Source organism: Myxocyprinus asiaticus, chromosome 50, assembly GCF_019703515.2.
Source record: "Myxocyprinus asiaticus isolate MX2 ecotype Aquarium Trade chromosome 50, UBuf_Myxa_2, whole genome shotgun sequence".
Classification (NCBI taxonomy): Eukaryota; Metazoa; Chordata; class Actinopteri; order Cypriniformes; family Catostomidae; genus Myxocyprinus; species Myxocyprinus asiaticus.
In genome coordinates this window covers 21,725,847-21,745,964 of record NC_059393.1, presented here as the reverse complement: position 1 = coordinate 21,745,964, position 20,118 = coordinate 21,725,847, and the positions used below count along the sequence as shown (strand labels likewise).

Genomic DNA, 20,118 nt, shown 5'->3' with positions numbered 1-20,118 from the left:
AGGTTATTGGAATGCTAAAGCACTTTGTCAACTTCGGTTGTTATGTATATTAGATGTAATATTTTCCTTCACTTTATGAAAACAAATTTCTGGTCACAATTATGGTTATAGGTCATAATACTGGCAGAGCACGTGAATAGAGCGATCCTACTGTTTACAACTGTTTCAGAACATACAGAGGTTGGAAATTGGGAATATGTATATTTTTCACTTTTGTTAATCTTCATGTCTTCTGCAGAACTTAAACATAATTGTATGTTGCTCAATTGAAGGAATATTCCGGGTTCAATACAAGTTAAACTCAATCAACAGCATTTATGGCATAATGTTGATAACTACAACTACAAAAAATTTGACTCATCCCTCCTTTTCTTTAAAAACAAAAGCAAGTGACTTACAGTGAGTCACTTACAATTGAAGTCAACAGGGCCAATTTGTGGAGGGTTTAAAGGGATAGTTCACCCAAAAATGAAAATTCTCTCATTTACTCACCCTCATGCCATCCCAGATGTGTGACTTTCTTCAGCAGAACACAAGTGAAGATTTTTAGAAGAATATCTCAGTTCTGTAGGTCCTCACAATGCAAGTGAATGGTGACCAGAACTCAGAAGGTCCAAAAAGGACATAAAGGCAGCATAAAAGTAATCCTTAAGACTCCAGTGCTTAAATCCATATATTCCGATGCAAGATAATAGGTGTGGGTGAGAAACAGATCAGGGTTCAATACAAGTGGGTTCAATATTTAAGTCCTTTTTTATTGTAAATTTACACTTTCATTTTCACATTCAGCCATCTACTGGTTGGGGCTGGTCAAAGGTCAAGATTTATAGTAAAAAAAAAAAAGACTTAAATATTGATCTGTTTTACACTAACACCTGTGATATCACTTCTGAAGATATTGATTTAACCACTGGAGTCTTATGGATAACTTTTATGGTGTCTTTATGTCCTTTTTGGACCTTCTGAATTCTAGTCTCCATTCACTTGCATTGTATAGACCACCAGGCAGTTTTATAAAAGAATTAACATTTAATTCTTCTGTTAAAGCTTGTGTATTATTTGAGCTGTAAAATTGTTTAAATCATTGTTTACAGTCGTTTTAGGGTTAACAGCATTATGTCTTCATGGCAACAAAGTTGTAAAATTGGATTTAAATTTACACAGAAAAGGTTAGTAAGTGATTTTTTTAAAACATATTGTTTATGTCTTGTGGCTATACATTAGAAACAGTGAGTATTTTAACGTTTACAGATTGGCCCAATTTACTTCCATTGTAAGTTTCTTACTGTAACTCATTTTTTTGCTTTTTTTAAAGAAATGAAGGGATGAATCATAATAATATTTGTGGCTGAACTTGTACTGAACCTGATATATTATTTTAAATAATCACTTATTCTATTAATTTTATTAGTTATCAAATCACAATAATCAATCTCAAAGTTGGAAACCACAAATCTCCTCCGATCACTGACTTAATCTCCACCTATTCACATATTTAATTGGCCATGTGAATAGGAGAAATAAACGTCTCTACGTTTGTCTAGTCTTGTTAGATACAAAAACTCAACACTAATGGTAACATCCCAAAAATCTGAAGTATATTTTTCTTTGTATAATTCCATATGTATAAAAAAGAGAAATTAGCCAACTTTACATTGTCATTATCAGTAGATCTTGGGACTTTGGTGCACTAACATTTAAGAGATAGTATGAATGCACCTGTTTTATTTTCATGCTCACAAGCCAAATCATGCCCTTCCTTTGCAGACATAATATATCAATTTGACTCCTCACAAATCAATGTAAAATAACTCCCTGGATTTCCTTGCTGAGCCGTACATATTGTGATATCTTAAAAATCATGATATCATACCTGTGGGGTGATTTATTCTTTCTGTGGGAGGCCAAGCGCCCAAGAGGAAACCCAGCCTCCGCAGCAGCAGGAGACCCTTCAGCTTGAATGATGTTGCACACAGCTGGGAATTGTTTTCTCCTGGGAAGAGCATGAATGATTATCTCTGTGGTATTGCCCACAGCAGCCATAGAGGTTTTGGGAGAGATTGAGATCTGCTGCTTTGCCGTGGAAATGACTCTCGTTGGGTTGCATGTGTTCGGTCACCTCAAGTCAAGTCTTGTGGTCTCATCTAATTCTTCTTGTCCTCTTTTGTTGAGTCGAGGTGAGACTGAAGTTTACAGACAGAGTAACTGCAGAGTATCCAGTCGACATTATTGCATGTGGACAGTAAAATTTGACTCTTAAAATTTGAATTTAAGGCCAGACTCACAACAGGTGTTGCACTATTTGGTCCATTTCTGATGTGTTTACATCCGTGGCTGCAATATCCAATGCAGCAAATGTGACACAAGAAGATTTCAAGTTTAATATTCAAACTTTAGAAGCAAATACATATTTTGTAATAATTGAAAGCATGCTTTTTTCTGTTGTTCTTCCAAATATTTAATGGATGAACAATGAGAAGGGAAAGACAGTTGGCAAAACTCACACAAAACTCGTAGCTGATAATTAAGTAGGTTCAATTTAATTGATTTAGACATTTCTAGCTCACTTTATGGAGGCCTTCTGCAACATGACCACTTTTTCCAGCGCTTGTACTGTATCAGAGTTAAACCACAGAAAGTCTCTCATGACTTGTCTACAGACTTTCTTTTTTTTCATAGTTGGCCAGACAGACCCTTCAGCACTCATTCTGTCAGCTGGAAGATTTGTTTTTGCTGTTGCCCATATGGCAGACACCGAGAAGTCTCTGCAGCGTAAATGCTACTGCGGCTTGAAAAAAAGTAACTGTCTGGATTGCGATCCCTAGAGCTTCTTTTGCAACATTTCTGTGGGGGGTGGACTGAACAAAACAAAAGCTTTATTGTCTTGGGCAACCATACAACAAATTTTGGTCTTTGAAAATCTTTAGACTGGGACAATTCTGACTTATTGTCAGGCCTAGATGGAATCGGCGTCTTCAGATTTCTGCAAATTTGCCACATCTGTCATTCATAAAGTTCTATGCATTCCCCATCCCTTGCATGTTTGTTTATTTTATTTGTAAATTTTTCTCCACAATTTGGAATGCCCAATTCCCACTACTTAGTAGTTCCTCGTGGTGGCGTTGTTACTCACCTCAATCCAGGTGGCGGAGGACAAGTCTCAGTTGCCTCCGCTTCTGAGACAGTCAATCCGCGCATCTTATCACGTGGCTCGTTGTGCATGACACTCCCAGTGTGTGGAGGCTCATGCTACTCTTTGCGATCCACGCACAACTTACCACGTGCCCCATTGAGAGCGAGAACCACTAATCGCGACCACGAATAGGTTACCCTATGTGACTCTACCCTCCCTAGCAACTGGGCCAATTTGGTTACTTTAGGAGACCTGGCTGGAGTCACTCAGCACACCCTGGATTCGAACTTGTGACTCCAGGGGTGGTAGTCAGCATCAATACTCGCTGAGCTACCCAGACCCCCTTGCATGTTTGTTTATTAAATATTTGGCTGATTTCATGATGCTTTTAACTACCAATAAGATTGTGGTACTTTCAGCCCCTTTTAATAGATTTTACAATGTTTAAATCCCTTCCGCACATTTCTGTGGATTTTTAGGCATCCTTTACTGTAGACTTATTACTGGATAAATAACTCCTTGTGGGGTTCAAACCAACAACCTTCCGATTACCAGTCCTGAGCTTTAACCACTGTGCTACATTACCCCTATCAGAATATTGTCCATGTTACTCTGTGCTTGAACAAATGTCTTTCCTACATTGTCAAAATATTTACATACCAAATAAGTTTAAACCAACGGAAGGGATATATCGTTATTTTACATTGGGCACTATGCATGGATTCAAACCCACTGTAGTGTGAAAGCAGAGATAACTTAAGAAGAATCATTTGGATAAGTGACTTGGTTCATTCCTGTTTTGTTGGTCTGACGTGGTTTTGAAATTGTGAGAATGGCTTTTATTTCCAGTAAAGTAAAATAATATCTGGTGAATGACCAAAAAATAAATAAAAAAGAAAAGTGTAAAATTATACCATATATCATGCATAAGTGCCAAGACTTTTGAGATTTTTGTGTGTTTAGGGGCATTTGATGGACCCAAATCCAAATGAATCCACTTCTATGCCTGAGTACACAGTCTTTTAGAGACTTTATGGAAAGTGGTGGTCTCAAGACTCAGACAGTGACTTAAATTTTCAAGTCTTGTCTGTTTTTTTTTTATTATTTTTTTGTTTTTGTTTAAGGGAGTACCTCATGTCAGTCCAAATTTGTATGCTTTTCTTTCTTGAATGTACTGTTTACCCTTTGGGAGCTTTCAACCTACAAAATGGACACAAAAACACCATATCTTAACAGTTTTCCATGTGACTTGAGTGCTATATTCCAAGTCTTCAACATTTCAAGTTTTTTCAACATTTTTATCATTACAAAAGCTTTGTGAGAGGAACAGGCTGTCATTTCAGTTGTTAATATCTAATTATCGGTTTGGAATGGCATGAGGATGAGTAAATAACAGAATTCAAATTTTTGGTTGAACAATAGCTTTAATAATGGTTGAGTCATCACATAAGTATGAAAATATGGTGTATGGTTCCGATGAAAGGGTTTACTTTGAAGCAACACTGAGATCTATCTGTCCATCTCCCTCAGGTGTTTTCTGGGGCTCAGAGACCCTAAATGATCCAAATCTGTTGTTAGTTTTTTTGGAGACACCGGTATGAGAGACGTGGCAGCAGCAGATCAGGCCAACCTGAAGATTTGTTCCATATGTTTCCTGAGCAGAGTCTCTCTCTTTCACTCTTCCCTCCACCCCTCTGTTCCCCGACCTTAAAGCTGAAATGTGTAATTTCTGTACCACTAGCATCAAAATTGGAAATAATAAATTGTTTTCAAACAGGTTTTCGGAACATTCCCTATTCCCCATTATTCTAACATCATTGGTTGAGCCAACGATGCTGGTTTAGGCTGGTCGGGATGCTCAAACAAATGTTTTTAAAGCCACAAAGCGGCACAAAGCCAGTTTTTACACTTTTCAATGAAATCAACCTACAAATGGCGTACCTGTAGATGCTTCTGAATTTTAAGCCACGATTGGAAAAAGTATTTTAACATCAAATAAAATTACACACTTCAGCTTTAACAGTTTTTTCACAAAATTTGTGATGATTTGAGAAATATTAAAAATTCATTAGAGGAATTTTTTGGAGAGTGTCTTCATTGTGTTAGAATATGAATTAGAACCACAGTTATTTGGACTGTAAGTTCACATTTATTAAAAAAACATACAATAACATAATGAATATACAGTTAACCTGATTTCAACAAAACATCACTATCATCTGGGTATATTAAACCCAATGTCTTTTCATCTTTCTGGAGGTTCAGAGGTTCGGTTATATTGAATTATCCAGTTGGGTTTTCACCTGTCCTGAAGAACAAGTCAAATCCTACACTGAAGTCTCCATCTGCTGGTGTTTTGTCTTAATGCTGGACAAATGTGCACATTCTTAAACGTTCTGAGGCTTGCAAGATTTACTGACCACAAAACATGATTTTTATTTATTTTTCTAAAGAAGCTGTTGGTAACATCTGAATTGGATACACGTGACAGCACTGCTGGTTAACAAGCTTTTGTTGCAATTACAGTAAGTTCTGCAAAACAGGGAAGCTGTTTTGTAAACTGCAAACAACCAGGTGGTCAGATCTGACAGAATGTCTGTCCATATAATATTCAAGAGAAAACTATACCATAAATAAAAAGTTACACAACAGTTAGCATGCAATATTGAAAATTAATTTTAGAATTTTGTTGTATGACATTTTCTGTTAGACTTTAGATTCCTTAGAAAAATCACTAAAATAGTTAAAAAGTACCAATGAATAATGCCCATTTTCTAAAATACAAAAGTATTTAATTCTTAGTTTCTCAAAAATAATGAACAAACTGGTAAATTTTATTTCTTTTTCTTTCATTCTTGATTGTTGTTTGTTTAAGCAAGCAAGCATTTATAAACCTTCAATACATTGGGAAAATCTAAAAATAAGTGATTAGATTTTTCACCCAGGGGACTATAACCCAGGAATTCCATGTAAACAATAACTATGAAAACCAATTTTTTTATTGCATACAGTGTTGTTGATTTCAAAACAAGCCCAATTCACTCGTACTTGATATCCTGGCAGAATGTCCAAATAGGTGTCCTGTAATGTCATCAAAATCCTCACCAAATTCAAGTATCTGCAGATATGATGCTTTCGATTAAGGGTTAAATTAGGTTCCGTACAGCACCGTGATGGCATGAAAGAATATTGTATTGCATTAGGATAAAGTGTCTGACCAGCTTAATATTTCTTAAAAATACTGCCCTCCAGTGGAAAGATGGTTTGCGTTGGTAAGAAGCACTCAGCTCACTTTCTCTGATTGCCCAGTTGCACTGCATTGCGGCTGGATATGCACCGGAAAGTTGGCGGTTGAATCTCCCAGTATTTCACCGGGTTGGCAAATAAACTGATCCTAGTGAAGAGAGTCTTCTTTGCCCGGGCTCTCGATGGGCAAAAGTCATTTACTCCAACATAACTGATGCTGTTGGCATGTAGATACATCACCTAACGGAGGAAATGGAGTTGATCAGAAGTCTTTACATATGACTAGTTTGTGTTTCTGTTGCCTGCATATCTGTGGGTAAATCGTTAGATAGTTGTGGTTTTCTTTACCTGCAAATATTTCAGGGTGTTCAAGCCTGGAGGAACTTTTTTCAGTTTATTGTTGTCCAAATGAATTTCTCTGATTTTGGGAGTGCCAGTGAAAGTTCCATTCTCCACATACTTTATTTGATTGAAATCGAGCCACAACCTGTAAAAGATGCATCTTAAGTTAAATCTGATGTTTGTAATTCCTGCACTTCCAAAGGCACCAAACATAATTACAAAAATATCTTGATGGGTATGTTTTCTGAAGAATATTTTGAGTGGTGTTTGCCATGGCAAAACTCGCTGCCATCCCCATATTCTGGTGCCGAGATATAGCTGAGGCCCTCAAGGGCTGGGTGGTTGTATTCCCGAAGTGAAAAGAGGCCACCCCCATGTCTCTACGTTTTTCTGTTCTGGAGATATGAGCCCTCTGCTTTTCAATTTTATGTCTATGGAATTATTTTGCCTGCCATGCGAACATTGTACACCTGATGGCTAGTAAATGTAATAGCACACCTCCCCTCTTTATGTGGTCGTTTTGACCCCTCATTTATGGGTGTGTGATAAACGGTTTGGGACGAGGAATGTAGCAAAGTTTTGCAGAAGAAGAAGAATTGGGTTAGTGATTTTGTAAAATCCCTAAAGGAAGGTCAGAGCAATAGTAAAAGTAATCACTAATGACTGCCCCATTGGTTAGACAATAGGTTATCCCATCCCAAATGCATGCTATTGGTTGAGCCAAAGTTGATGTGTCTGTCTGGTCAGGATGCTCCGAATGTACAATTCTTAAGGAAGTCAACCAACAAATGTCTATGCACATTAAGCCGGGATAGGGGAAAATATTTTTAACATAAACTCCCACCGTAGGTTTTCTCTTTCTTGTGTGATTCCATTCTATGACTCGCAATGTCACATCTTTACCTTTGTAGACTTCTTAATCGCAAAAAATCCTCTGCTTCTAATTTGCCAATCTTGTTATAGTCCAAGTGAAGTTCGGTGAGGGAAGATGGGAGATCTGTGGGATTAAATGTGGAAATTAAATGTGGTGATTTGCAAGCCACTTGCTATACCCATTCGTCACTCACTTGAGTGCTTAGTTTTGCAAATGGGTCCTTGTTTGAGCTTCAATACACCAACAAATTTGTAAGCACTTTGTCTTACGAGACCCACATCTTCAAGGGTTTCTTCCAGATGTGGGAATGAGATCTCATGTTAACACTTACCTTTAGGCACAGCTGTAAGCTTTGATTCAGCTATCCTCAAGTAGAGAGTTGCCATGTCATCAAAAGCCCCTGGCTCAATCCCGCTGTTTGCAATTGGATTTGCACTCAGCTCTAGAGACAGCAAAAAGGGAATTTTTTGTAATTCCAAGTAACTAGTCATTTAGAAGACACCTTTATCCAAAGCTACAGTAATTACAGGACTCCTATTAAACGAACAATCCCCTGTTGCTCAAGAACACAATGGTGATGGCTCATGGATCACTCCTTGTGGGGATTGAACCAGCAACATTTTGTTTACACTAGCTTTAACCTAAGCTTTAACCACTATACCACACTACAATTATTTTCAGATAATTCTCATGTGTTTCTGCCAAATGCATTGGGTTTAGGGTTAGTAAATGTAGATCTTTATGTAGACACTAGGGGGCAGATTGTTCTTTATCTGTAAATTACCCAGTAGCATGTAGCTCTGTTGGGTGAATACTGCGCTGCAAAATGCAGTAGCAACACATTTAATCAAAGTTGACCGAAATCTGGTCTCCCAGACTATGATCTCTCCTGGGACAGGTGGATTTGTCTCAACTTTTCTCAGATTCAGAGAAAACTGAGACTATTTTATATCTTGGCTCTGACCAAGTTCATTTAAGATAATTTTGAGACCTACCTAAAACATTTAGGTCTTGCATTCCTTTAAATGCTCCTTTTGGGATTCTGCTGATCTTGTTGTCATGCAGTCTCAATGATTGAATGCCCTTGGGAAGGTTGTCAGGGATTTGTGTCAGCTCATTGTATGATAGGTGGAGAATCTTGAGTTTGTCCATGTTGCGAAAGGCCTTTGGATGAACTTTCGATATTTGGTTATTGAGCAGAAACAGGGCCTGCAAAAAAAGAGAAAAGTAACAGATAAAAGTAACACTATAAAGCCCCATTTGACTAAAGAAAGCCATTATTATTGTTTATGATGTTCTTAAAAAGCAGCATATGTATTGGAATAGGAATTGATACTCGATTCTGAATATTTTTATTTTCTTTTACTCTTTGTGCTCATCTGCTTGCAGCCTGTCTGCTCAACAAGAAAATGTAACCATTTTACCACTAATCATGAGCAAATATTTACCACAAATATGAGACAGTCCACAGTAGATGCAAATATCAGTAACACCCAAATATGAGTCCTGAATTCCACATAATCCCTCTACCACACCAATTCTGCATGTCTCCAGATATCCTTGTTTAAACCCAAATATACTGCAACTCTAAAAATGCCTTAGAAGTAGCATTCGATGGGATGTTTGTAGCTCACATAGAGATTAACCAAGCCCTTGAAATCATCTTCCTTGATTTCGGTTATGTCATTGTTTTGGAGATCGATGAGCACCGTGTTTGCTGGAATGTCCTTTGGCACTTTGGTCAGACCTGTAAAGACAGCGATCATGCATTTAATGACATACACTACCAGTCAAAAGTTTGGGGTCACTTACTCATTCATTATTATTATTATTTTTCACATTTTAGGATAATAGTAAAGTCATCAAAACTATGGAAGAACAGAAATGGAACTTTAGGAATTGTGTTGACTAAAAAAATTCCAAAATAAATCAAAACTATGTTATATTTTAGCATCTTCAAAGTAGCCACCCTTTGCATAGAATTTGCAGAAACATACTCTTGACATTTTCTCAACCAGCTTCTTGAAGTATCACCCTGGGATGATTTTAAACAGTATTGAAGGAGTTCCCATCAATACTGGGCACTTATTGGCTGCTTTTCTTTATTATTCGGTCCAAGTCATCCATTTCAAAAACGTTTTTTCTTTTTTATTAAGTTTTAGTTTTGTAATGAAATAAATATGTTGGCACAATTATATTTTTGTCTACAAAACTAATTTCAAACATTGAAGCATACGCCTTCAAATCAAAGGTTTTTAAGATCATGAGAAACATTTCAGTCAAGTGACTCCAAACTTTTGAACGGCAGTGTAATCCATATTAAAAACGATGCAAAACAAATTCTCTTAGTGACAAGCAACACAACCTAACCTAGCAGAACCTGGCTTCTATTAAAATGTTGAATATACAGTTGAAGTCAGAAGTTTACATACACTTAGGTTGAAGTCATTAAAACTCATTTTCTAACAATTCCACAGATTTCATATTAGCAAACTATAGTTTTGGCAAGTCGTTTAGGACATCTACTTTGTGCGTGCCACGAGTAATTTTTCCAACAGTTGTTTATAGACAGATTGTTTCACTTTTAATTGACTATATCACAATTCCAGTGGGTCAGAAGTTTATATACACTGAGTTAACTGTGCCTTTAAGCAGCTTGGAAAATTCCAGAAAATGATGTCAAGCCTTTCGACAATTAGCTTTTGATAGGAGGTGTACTGAATTGGAGGTGTACCTGTGGATGTATTTTAAGGCCTACCTTCAAAGTGCCTCTTTGCTTGATGTCATGGGAAAATGAAAAGAAATCAGTCAAGACCTCAGAAAAGAAATTGTGGACCTCCACGAGTCTGGTTCATCCTTGGGAGCAATTTCCAAATGCCTGAAGGTACCACATTCATCTGTACAAACAATAGTACGCAAGTATAAACACCATGGGACCACGCAGCCATCATATCGCTCAGGAAGGAGACGCATTCTGTCTCTTAGAGATGAACGTAGTTTGGTGTGAAAAGTGCAAATCAATCCCAGAACAACAGCAAAGGACCTTGTGAAGATGCTGGAGGAAACAGGTAGACAAGTATCTATATCCACAGTAAAATGAGTCCTATATCTACATAACCTGAAAGGTTGCTCAGCAAGGAAGAAGCCACTGCTCCAAAACCACCATAAAAAGCTAGACTACAGTTTGCAAGTGCACATGGGGACAAAGATCTTACTTTCTGGAGAAATGTCCTCTGGTCTAATGAAGCAAAAATTTAACTGTTTGGCCATAAGAGAAAGGGTGAGGCTTGCAAGCCGAAGAACACCATCTCAACAGTGAAGCATGGGGGTGGCAGCATCATGTTGGGGAGGGTGCTTTCTGCTGGAGGGACTGGTGCACTTCACAAAATAGATGACATCATGAGGAAGGAAAATTATGTGGATGTATTGAAGCAACATCTAAAGACATCAGCCAGGAAGTTAAAGCTCGGTCGCAAATGGGTCTTCCATATGGACAATGGAAGACATACCTCCAGAGTTGTGGCAAAATGGCTTAAGGACAACAAAGTCAAGGTATTGGAGTGGCCATCACAAAGCCCTGACCTCTATCCGATAGACAATTTGTGAGACTGAAAAAGTGTGTGCGAGCAAGGAGGCCTACAAACCTGACTCAGTTACACCAGTTCTGTCTGGAGGAATTGGGCAAAATTCCAGCAACTTATTTTGAGAAGCTTGTGGAAGGCTACCCAAAACGTTTGACCCAACTTAAACAATTTAAAGGCAATGCTACCAAATACTAACAAAGTGTATGTAAACTTCTGACCCACTGGGAATGTGATGAAAGAAATAAAAGCTGAAATAAATAATTCTCTCTACTATTATTTTGACATTTCACATTCTTAAAATAAAGTAGTGATCCTAACTGACCTAAGACAGGTAATGCTTTCTACGATTAAATGTCTGGAATTGTGAAAAACTGAGTTTAAATGTATTTGGCTAAGGTGTACACTGGCGGCCAAAAGTTTGGAATAATGTACAGATTTTGCTGTTTCGGAAGGAAATTGTTACTTTAATTCACCAAAGTGGCATTCAACTGATCACAAAGTATAGTCAGGACATTACTGATGTAAAAAACAGCACCATTACTATTTGAAAAAAGTCATTTTTGATCAAATCTAGACAGCAGCCATCACTCCAACACCTTATCCTTGAGTAATCATGCTAAATTACTAATTTGGTACTAGAAAATCACTTGCTATTATATCAAACACAGTTGAAAGCTCTTTGGTTCGTTAAATGAAACTTAACATTGTGTTTGTTTTTGAGTTGTCACAGTATGCAATAGACTGGCATATCTTAAGGTCAATATTAGGACAAAAATGGCAAAAAAGAAACAGCTTTCTCTAGAAACTCGTCAGTCAATCATTTTGAGGAATGAAGGCTATACAATGCTTGAAATTGCCAAAAAACTGAAGATTTCATACAAAGGTGTACACTACAGTCTTCAAAGACAAAGGACAACTGTCTCTAACAAGGACAGAAAGAGATGTGGAAGACCAGATGTACAACTAAACAAGAGGATAAGTACATCAGAGTCTCTAGTTTGAGAAATAGACGCCTCACATGTCCTCAGCTGACAGCTTCATTGAATTCTACCCACTCAACACCAGTTTCATGTACAACAGTAAAGAGAAGACTCAGGGGTGCAGGCCTTATGGGAAGAATTGCAAAGTAAAAGCCACTTTTGAAACAGAAAAACAAAAAGAAAAGGTTAGAGTGGGTAAAGAAACACAGACATTGGACAACAGATAATTGGAAAAGAATGTTCTGGATCTTAACCCCATTGAGCTTTTGTGGGATCAGCTAGACTGTAAGGTGCGTGAGAAGTGCCCGACAAGACAGTCACATCTATGGCAAGTGCTACAGGAAGTGTGGGGTGAAATGTCACCTGAGTATCTGGACAAACTGACAGCTAGAATGTCAAGGATCTGCAAAGCTGTCATTGCTGCACGTGGAGGATTTTTTGATGAGAACTCTTTGAAGTAGTTTAAGAAGTTCTGAACAGTTTTTTCAAATTGTAATAGTAATTTTTCACGTTATTAATGTCCTGACTATACATTGTGATCAGTTGAATGCCACTTTGGTGAATAAAAGTACCAATTTCTTTCAATAAGAGCAAAATCTGTACATTATTCCAAACTTTTGGCTGCCAGTGAATGTAAACTTCTTACTTCAACTGTACCCTAGTTGATTGTTGAAAAGCCTGTTAAAACTTTACAATAAGGTTGTATAAGCTGTAATTTTTTTCAATGTTAGAATACGTTCTCCCATCCAAACTTAATATGCAGATTGCAGAAACTACTAAATGTAAGACATTTGTAAGTTTTCTCTGAAAAATGTTTAAACACTGTGGTGCTATCGAAGCATTCATCTTTGTTTGAAGGCCCAACCAGCCAGACACAGCAACACTGAATCAACCAATGGTGCAAGTTTGGGGCAGGACTATCTGTTTGGCGACCAATAGAAGATTGGTCAAAAGGCCAAAGTATACTTTGGTTTTTCGCTTGCTGCTACATCTTGTGCACAGTGTGTGTGACACAAATATTGTTATCAGCACAGTACATGCGGACAGCCCAGTTTTTCATTGCATGCGCCTGCCATTGACAGTGCTAAAGAGAATCACAAAACAGTCGTAAAGGTTCAGATGTAGTTCATTTTTGCATCAAATTCGTCTGTATGGGCTCGCGTTCAAAAGAGTGTATTTTCAAAAGCCAGCGCACTCGACCATGCGCAAGACGTAACAGCAAGCGGAAAAACGAACTACATCTGAACCTTTATGCCTCTGGAAACTTTTACACAATTCAACTTGATCGATTCGTGGGATTTTTTTTTTTATAGTAGAATTTTTACTTTAATAAAAGAAAGGAAATGTGTACCCTGATCTGAGCACTGCAGAACTCTCTTTGAGCACCGGCACCATTCGGGACAGTCTGAAACAAAGTTATCGTCGTATTCAGCGTAATCGTCATCATCACCATCGTCATCATCATCATCATCACCCAAGTCTTGTTGCATGATTTCATTATTCTTCATGAAATCCATGACGTTGATTGGCTTGTATGGTTTCGTATGACACAGCGTCAGTAGGGTGAGCAGTAAAAGTGCCTTCATGGTGCAGCTTTTGTCTGGATCTTTGGTCAAGACAGGTTAGCCCTGTGAACATGAACACAAACCATTGTTAAATCTGCATTTTGTTAAATTAAACATTGTTGCACACAAATATGTCTGCCTTCTAATTGAATTTTGACATTTAGAATCACATTTCACATATTGAAAGAGAAATGTTAAAGGGATAGTTCATCCATAAATTAAAATGTATTGGTCCCACTTTATATTAGGTGTCTTTAACTACTATGTCGTTAGCATTTGATACAATGTACTTATTATGTAAATACGTGTTGTTGCATTGTACTTACATTTAAAGTACCTACATTTAAATACATCTGTAGTTACACTGTAAAACTTACTCCTAACCCTAAACTCTAACCCCTAACCCTACTCCTAAACCTCCCTGTACCTAAACCTTGTAGCAGTTAATGTGAATCCTGTGAGAATTTTGCAGAACAACATGTAGTTAAACAGTAAATACATTGTATTGTATGCATTTTAATGTTAGTACATAGCATTTAAAGACACCAAATATAAAGGGTGACCGTTTTTTTTTTTTATATAGCTGAATGTCCAAGCTGCTGTTTTCCTTATAATTAAAGTAAAAGGCGACTACAGCAAATCCAGATTTTCAGTGGCTTTTGTTAAAAATTTCAATTCCTCACACAAAGCTATTAAATGGCTTCAAAAGACATGTAGTACACCAGTTATATGGACTACATTTAGTGTGCATTTATTGTGCTTTTTTCCCTTTTTGGAGCTTGACAGTCCTGGTCCCCATCTTCTTTCATTGTACGGAAGAGGGTAGTCTGAATGTCCAAGCCATCATCTCCTTTTTTTGTTCCACAGAAGAAAGAAAATACAGGTTTGGAATGACATTGGCATGTTAAAATTTTAATTTTGAGATGAACTACGCCTATCCTACATTTAATTTGACCATGTGAATTACTTCAGTTCATGACTTGAAATGAATGCAATCCTAAAAATGTTTTTAAAGTATCATTGGTATTATAGGAATTGAGGTTAAAGAGACATGCAACAATCTTATTGAATGACAGATGATCATGCAGATGGTTGTGAAAAATCACCCTCATAGTTGCTCAAATATTTTGGTTGTTTGATTAGGTGCTCTCAGTACTCATTGTTCATTGTTCTTTTTTCTTTTTTTTTCTCTAGCTGAACAAATATTAACCCATGTTGAAAAATGTAAATAAAATAATGAGTTCTGTAATTGTAACCGAAGTAAAAAATAAACCAGCTTCATTATAACATCTAGAATCGTTGAGCCACATTCACTTTAGCTGCTGTCTAATATGTCCATAAACAAGATTGCTCTATAAAGTTTTAAGAATGAATAACCTCAAAAATTTTGTTCATATTTGTTGTTCGTATAATCAAATTCATAACTCTTAAATTAATTTGATAATACCTGACTCTTTAAAATAGTTTGGTATATGTAAAATAGGAATTCATTTTCCTTAAAACTTCAATAGGGGATAGTTCACCCAAAAATGAAAGTTTGTGAAACTGTTATCATTTAGCCACTCACCCATGTCATTCCAAATTCAAATGACTTTGCAGAACAAAAGAGAAGCAATAATGAAAACATTGAAATGTTGTCCATATAATTAAAGTGAAAAGTGACTAACATTCTGCCTAACATCGTCTTTTGTGTTTTAAGGTTTGAAATGACATGAGGGTAAATAAATTATTATCCTTTTAAAATTAAAAAATGGTTTTATCTACTGTAACAGCAACATTTGCCTTTCAAAACACCTGAACTCTATCTGCATCTGATTTTCGTAAAGTAGATGCATTGTTAGATGCTTAGATGTTGCTCAGCATCCTGATTGATAAAGAATTTTTAAGCACCAAAACACTTTTATAAATGGATTAGTTCTCTCTCGATTCATTCAATCAGCTCTTCTCATAGTTGTTCAAAGGTTCCTTTCAATGCATGTCCATGTGTTTCTATTAAACACATCAAGCTGTAGACATAAATATGAGAGAGGTAGTGTGTACAGCATCATATAAATTTGCCTAAGAACATCCCTAAGGGTACTTAAAAAACAGACTCAGTAGTTCAACTTAAGATGTGCCACTGTTTTGAAATCACTTCCCTCTTGTGTAGATTCTGATGCAGATAACATACCTGACGAATCTGTGCAATCCTTGTTTAACTCAAGTAAGCCTCCAGGGGTGAGTTCAAAAAAAGCCGTCAGGACTTGTTAAAGCTCAGGTCCTGAAATGCAGCACACATGAAAGCCAAAATGATGGAGACTGAGATCACGCTCGCCAAAGCATGAGAGCACAAGGATGCTGCTGGTTGAAGGAGCAGTTTGAGAATAAGGGGTAGGAACGGCATGCAGCTCTGCTGGATGTTTAACTAGCACTGAACACTCATTGTTACCGGACGTATGTTTCCCATCAGCACTTGAAACCTCGCCAATTTTGTACAGCTACATTTTCAGTGGGCATTCTGGGATACTCTCATACATCCTCATCATGCTTTACATTGCCAGTGGGTGGTCTCTACTTATTTGAAATTTGATGTATCTAAATATTTCGGCGTGTGCTGAAGCATAATATTACGTAATTTGTGGGGGTATATTTGAGGCTTCCATTTTTACATCAAACACTGATTAATTCTTGTGATAAGATTGAAAATGGCTTTTCCAGATTACATCTTTATTAGATGTTGGCAAATAAAAACAAAAGGTTTGAAATTGTTCAGAAAAACTCAAATTGCCATCAGATTTTCTTCGTTAGTGATTCTTTAATTTCTACAGTATTTGGACATTTTTGACACATGTATGAATTTCATTGCATAGACACCAAAATACAAATGCTTCTAGAGCTTTACTTAGAACTAACTTTTTGCATTGACTTTTAACCAATGGTGTTAATTTGAATTTTAGTGGATGTATAGAATTCAGTTCCGTGTCCTTGTAGATTGACCACAGGTAGCGTTCATAAAAGTACCAAACTTGATTTTGCCAAATGTTCTGCTTGTAAAGTGATCTTGCAGATTTAATTCACAGCTGGGTAATTTTTTTTTTTTTAATGTACACAAACAAAATCTGGTAATACCAAAGTCTAATCTAAAACCGTACTGTTGCATAATACATTTTTCAGGCTTTATGTGGCCGTTTGCTTACAGCAGCACAAAACTTGACCCCTCTCCATTCTCAGGGCAGTACTGGTGGCGCCACATATGCCTTGGTTTGGCTGGGACTCTGGAGATGATGGAAGTTCCTCTGTCTCATGGTTTCTCCGTTCATTCTCCCAAGACTCATTGGCTAGCATTCTTTCCAAAATGATAGCCGACCTCAAACCAATAAATGTTTGTGGTGCACTGAGTTTGTGTAGATATTACAGTTGCTAAATGTGAGGGTGAACAAGTTCAGTTAAGCTGGAAATGTGTACAGTAGATGTACTTACATGTTTGAGAAATAGTGATAGGAAATCTTTTTCTTTCTCTTTAAACCCTCAATATCTCCTCCAAAAAAGAAAACATAGAAATAAACCGTTTTTAGGGCCCAAGCACTGAAAGTGTGGAGGCCCTATTGTTCTTCTAGGATTATTATTAGAGCCCGAGCACTGAAAGTGTGGAGACCCTATTGTTCTTCTAAGGATTATTATTATTAGGGCCCAAGCACTGAAAGTGCAGAGGCCCTATTGTTCTTCTAGAAATATTATTAGAGCTCAAGCACTGAAAGTGCGGAGGCCCTATTGTTCTTCTAAGGATTATTACAGCCCAAGCACTGAAGGTGCAGAGTTCCTATTGTTCTTCTAAGGATTATTATTATTAGGGCCCAAGCACTGAAAGTGCGGAGGCCCTATTGTTCTTCTAAGGATTATTACAGCCCAAGCACTGAAGGTGCGGAGTTCCTATTGTTCTAAGGATTATTAGGGCCCAAGCACTGAAAGTGCAGGGGCCCTATTGTTCTTCTAAGGATTATAATTTTATTTATTTATTTTTTCAAGGTTTCGGGGGCTAAACATGCTCAGAAACTCATGAAATTTTGCACACATGTCAGAGTCGTCAGCCATTAGGCTTGGCAAAAGTTTATACATGGGTGTGTAGAAGGGGCTCTGTAGCGCCACCTAGAAGATGGGCATGTTCGGGGGGCTCTGTAGCACATCCCTTTTGAGCTGTAGTCACCAAACTTTGTACATATATAGATCTCATCAAGCTGGACAACTTTCGTGCTGACAGTCATATGCTCCGCCCAACAGGAAGTTCACTTTTTTTTTTTAATAATGTCAAGACAGTGCAGATTTAAAATTCTGAAGAGATTCTTGATATCTTAAATAGTGTTGCCATGGCAACACATTAAATGTCATTATCCCTTTTTATGGATATTCACATGTTTTTGAGGTACTTGGCATGCTTGAATTTTCATATATATATATATATATATATATATATATATATATGAAAATTCAAGTATACTCAAATACATGTGAATATCCAATATCCACACACATTAATAACTCCCCCCTCTCTCTACTGATCCATCCAGAGAACCCTCCAAGAACGGCAAGCATCTACCCCATTTCCCAATAAACAAATCCAAATTCCCCAGTCTTCTATATGACCCCTCTTCTAAAGCCGCCACCCTCCCCATCTCCGAGCACCACTCCTGAAATGGGGGCGCTCCAGCTGACTTCCAACCTCTCAAAATTACCTGTCTGGTGACCATAACACTGGATAGGACCCAATCCTCCGCATGTTTATTCCCCACATTGATGACTGCCCCATCCCCCAAAATACAGAGTCTGGGGCAGAACGAAACCCTAGTGCCCAAGACGTCACATACAAAACTCTGAACCCTCAACCAAAATGCTTGAATCTTAACACTCCCCCCCCAAAAAAAACAAAACATGGGTTGTGTCTCCATCCTCTGATTGGCATCGCCAGAAGGTGGGTGTGTCTTTACATCCAAGCCTATACAATCTAGAGCGGGTCCAGTAGAATCTATGTAAAATCTTGAATTGCATAAGGCACACCCTTGCATCTCTAGATACAGACTTGACATTTTTTAGAATCCTAGCCCACACTCCCTCCTCCAGTACCAAGTTTAAATCTTTCTCCCATAATCTCTTGATAGAAGTTAGAGCTCCATCCCCCAGACTCTGAATTAACAGGGAGTAACTCACTGATGCCTCATGACCTTTTCCAAAAGCAGTAATGACCTCTCCCAGAGTATCTGCCGCTTTAGGGGGTGTATGTTACTACCAAAAAACAATACAGAGCAGGTGGCGCAGCTGTAAATACCTATAGAAATGAGATCTGGGAATCCCAAAATGTTGAACCAAATTTTCAAAAGATCTCAACTAGGGATGTGCGAGACTATTCGAATAAACGGTTCTGATGCTGCTAGTCGACACTGGAATTACTAGTCGGTTAATATTTCCCCCCATTAAACTGATAATAATTTTTACACATTTACGTTTGGCTTTATATTTTTACAGAGGCTGCACTTAAATTACTGTCATATTAATGTTACATATTTTAAATAGAATTAATAATACAAATATTATTTAAAAAAAGAGGATATCTGGAGCAGATACAGAGTTTAATTTCACCTCAGGCTGCGCGTGCTACTTCCCTCTCTCACTCGCGGCTCGCGCAGGAAATGTCCTCTCTCTAGACAAGCAAACTCAGCAAAGTAGTTATGAAATCACTTCAGTGGTGCGGGAATCGGCTTTCCAAATGTTTGAAAGTCATTAAGGATGTTTTCACATTTGAGTCTTCTTTACATCTGTGCTTGCTTGGATGTTATTTTTCTGCTGAGCAGGCTTTTTCAAGCGCAGGATAGCCGCCTCAGGTGAGTCAAGTGCTGTCTTTCGCCGGACCATGTCGACGGGTTAATTTTACTCATCGAAAAATTTATACTTTTGAGTAAGTAGCCTAGACAATAACTGTTTTAGACTCTGTATTTAATGTACAATTATCATAATTCAAGGCGAGCACATCGCAGATAAATGCCCCTTTTTAGTGGAATTTAGCATCAGATTTGGAATAGATTATGTATTTTAAATGGGTCGCATAAAAACTTTTGTTTTTTTTTACTGTTTTCTGAAGGTTAGTCGACTGGTCAGTTACAAAACTTTCATTTGAACAACAGTCAAATTAGTCGTAGCGCACATCCCTAATCTCAACAATCCACTCTCATATAGGTCACCGAGTGTAGTAACCCCCCTCACAGTCCACTCTGACCAGCAGAAAGGGGACTTTTCTGGTCTTTTCTGGGGAATTTTGGGTTCATCCATATGCTTGAGGCAACATTAAAATAAATGTCTGAATTAAACACACTGGACACTTTAGTCCATACTGAGTGCGAGATAACAGGGTGTGACTTCTCCGATT

General features: G+C 37.5%; 2 protein-coding genes across 3 annotated transcripts in view; one reads left to right on the top strand and one right to left on the bottom strand.

Moving 5' to 3' along the window:
- The window catches only part of LOC127439250 (centromere protein P-like), a 211,343-nt gene that overhangs the window by 161,391 nt on the left and 29,834 nt on the right, over nt 1-20,118 (top strand). The gene's annotated exons all lie outside the window — the stretch shown is intronic.
- Nucleotides 5,275-16,086, bottom strand: LOC127439248 (asporin-like). The gene is made up of 8 exons (XM_051695441.1): nt 15,895-16,086; nt 13,511-13,787; nt 9,230-9,342; nt 8,591-8,804; nt 7,927-8,037; nt 7,625-7,718; nt 6,728-6,866; nt 5,275-6,619 (listed from the first exon to the last, which is right to left on the bottom strand). Exons 2-8 carry the CDS (start codon nt 13,743-13,745, stop codon nt 6,422-6,424), a joined length of 1,104 nt encoding a protein of 367 aa, XP_051551401.1. The 5' UTR covers nt 13,746-13,787; nt 15,895-16,086; the 3' UTR covers nt 5,275-6,421.

Bases quoted from the DNA above. Each gene is read 5' to 3' on its own strand.
- LOC127439248 (XM_051695441.1), bottom strand. From the start codon at position 13,745: ATGAAGGCACTTTTACTGCTCACCCTACTGACGCTGTGTCATACGAAA. The intron at 8,038-8,590 runs GTAGGTCTCAAA...TGCTGTCTCTAG, and splicing joins GCAAGACCTAAATGTTTTAG to AGCTGAGTGCAAATCCAATT. The intron at 7,719-7,926 runs GTAAGTGTTAAC...TTAATCCCACAG, and splicing joins GCTTACAGCTGTGCCTAAAG to ATCTCCCATCTTCCCTCACC.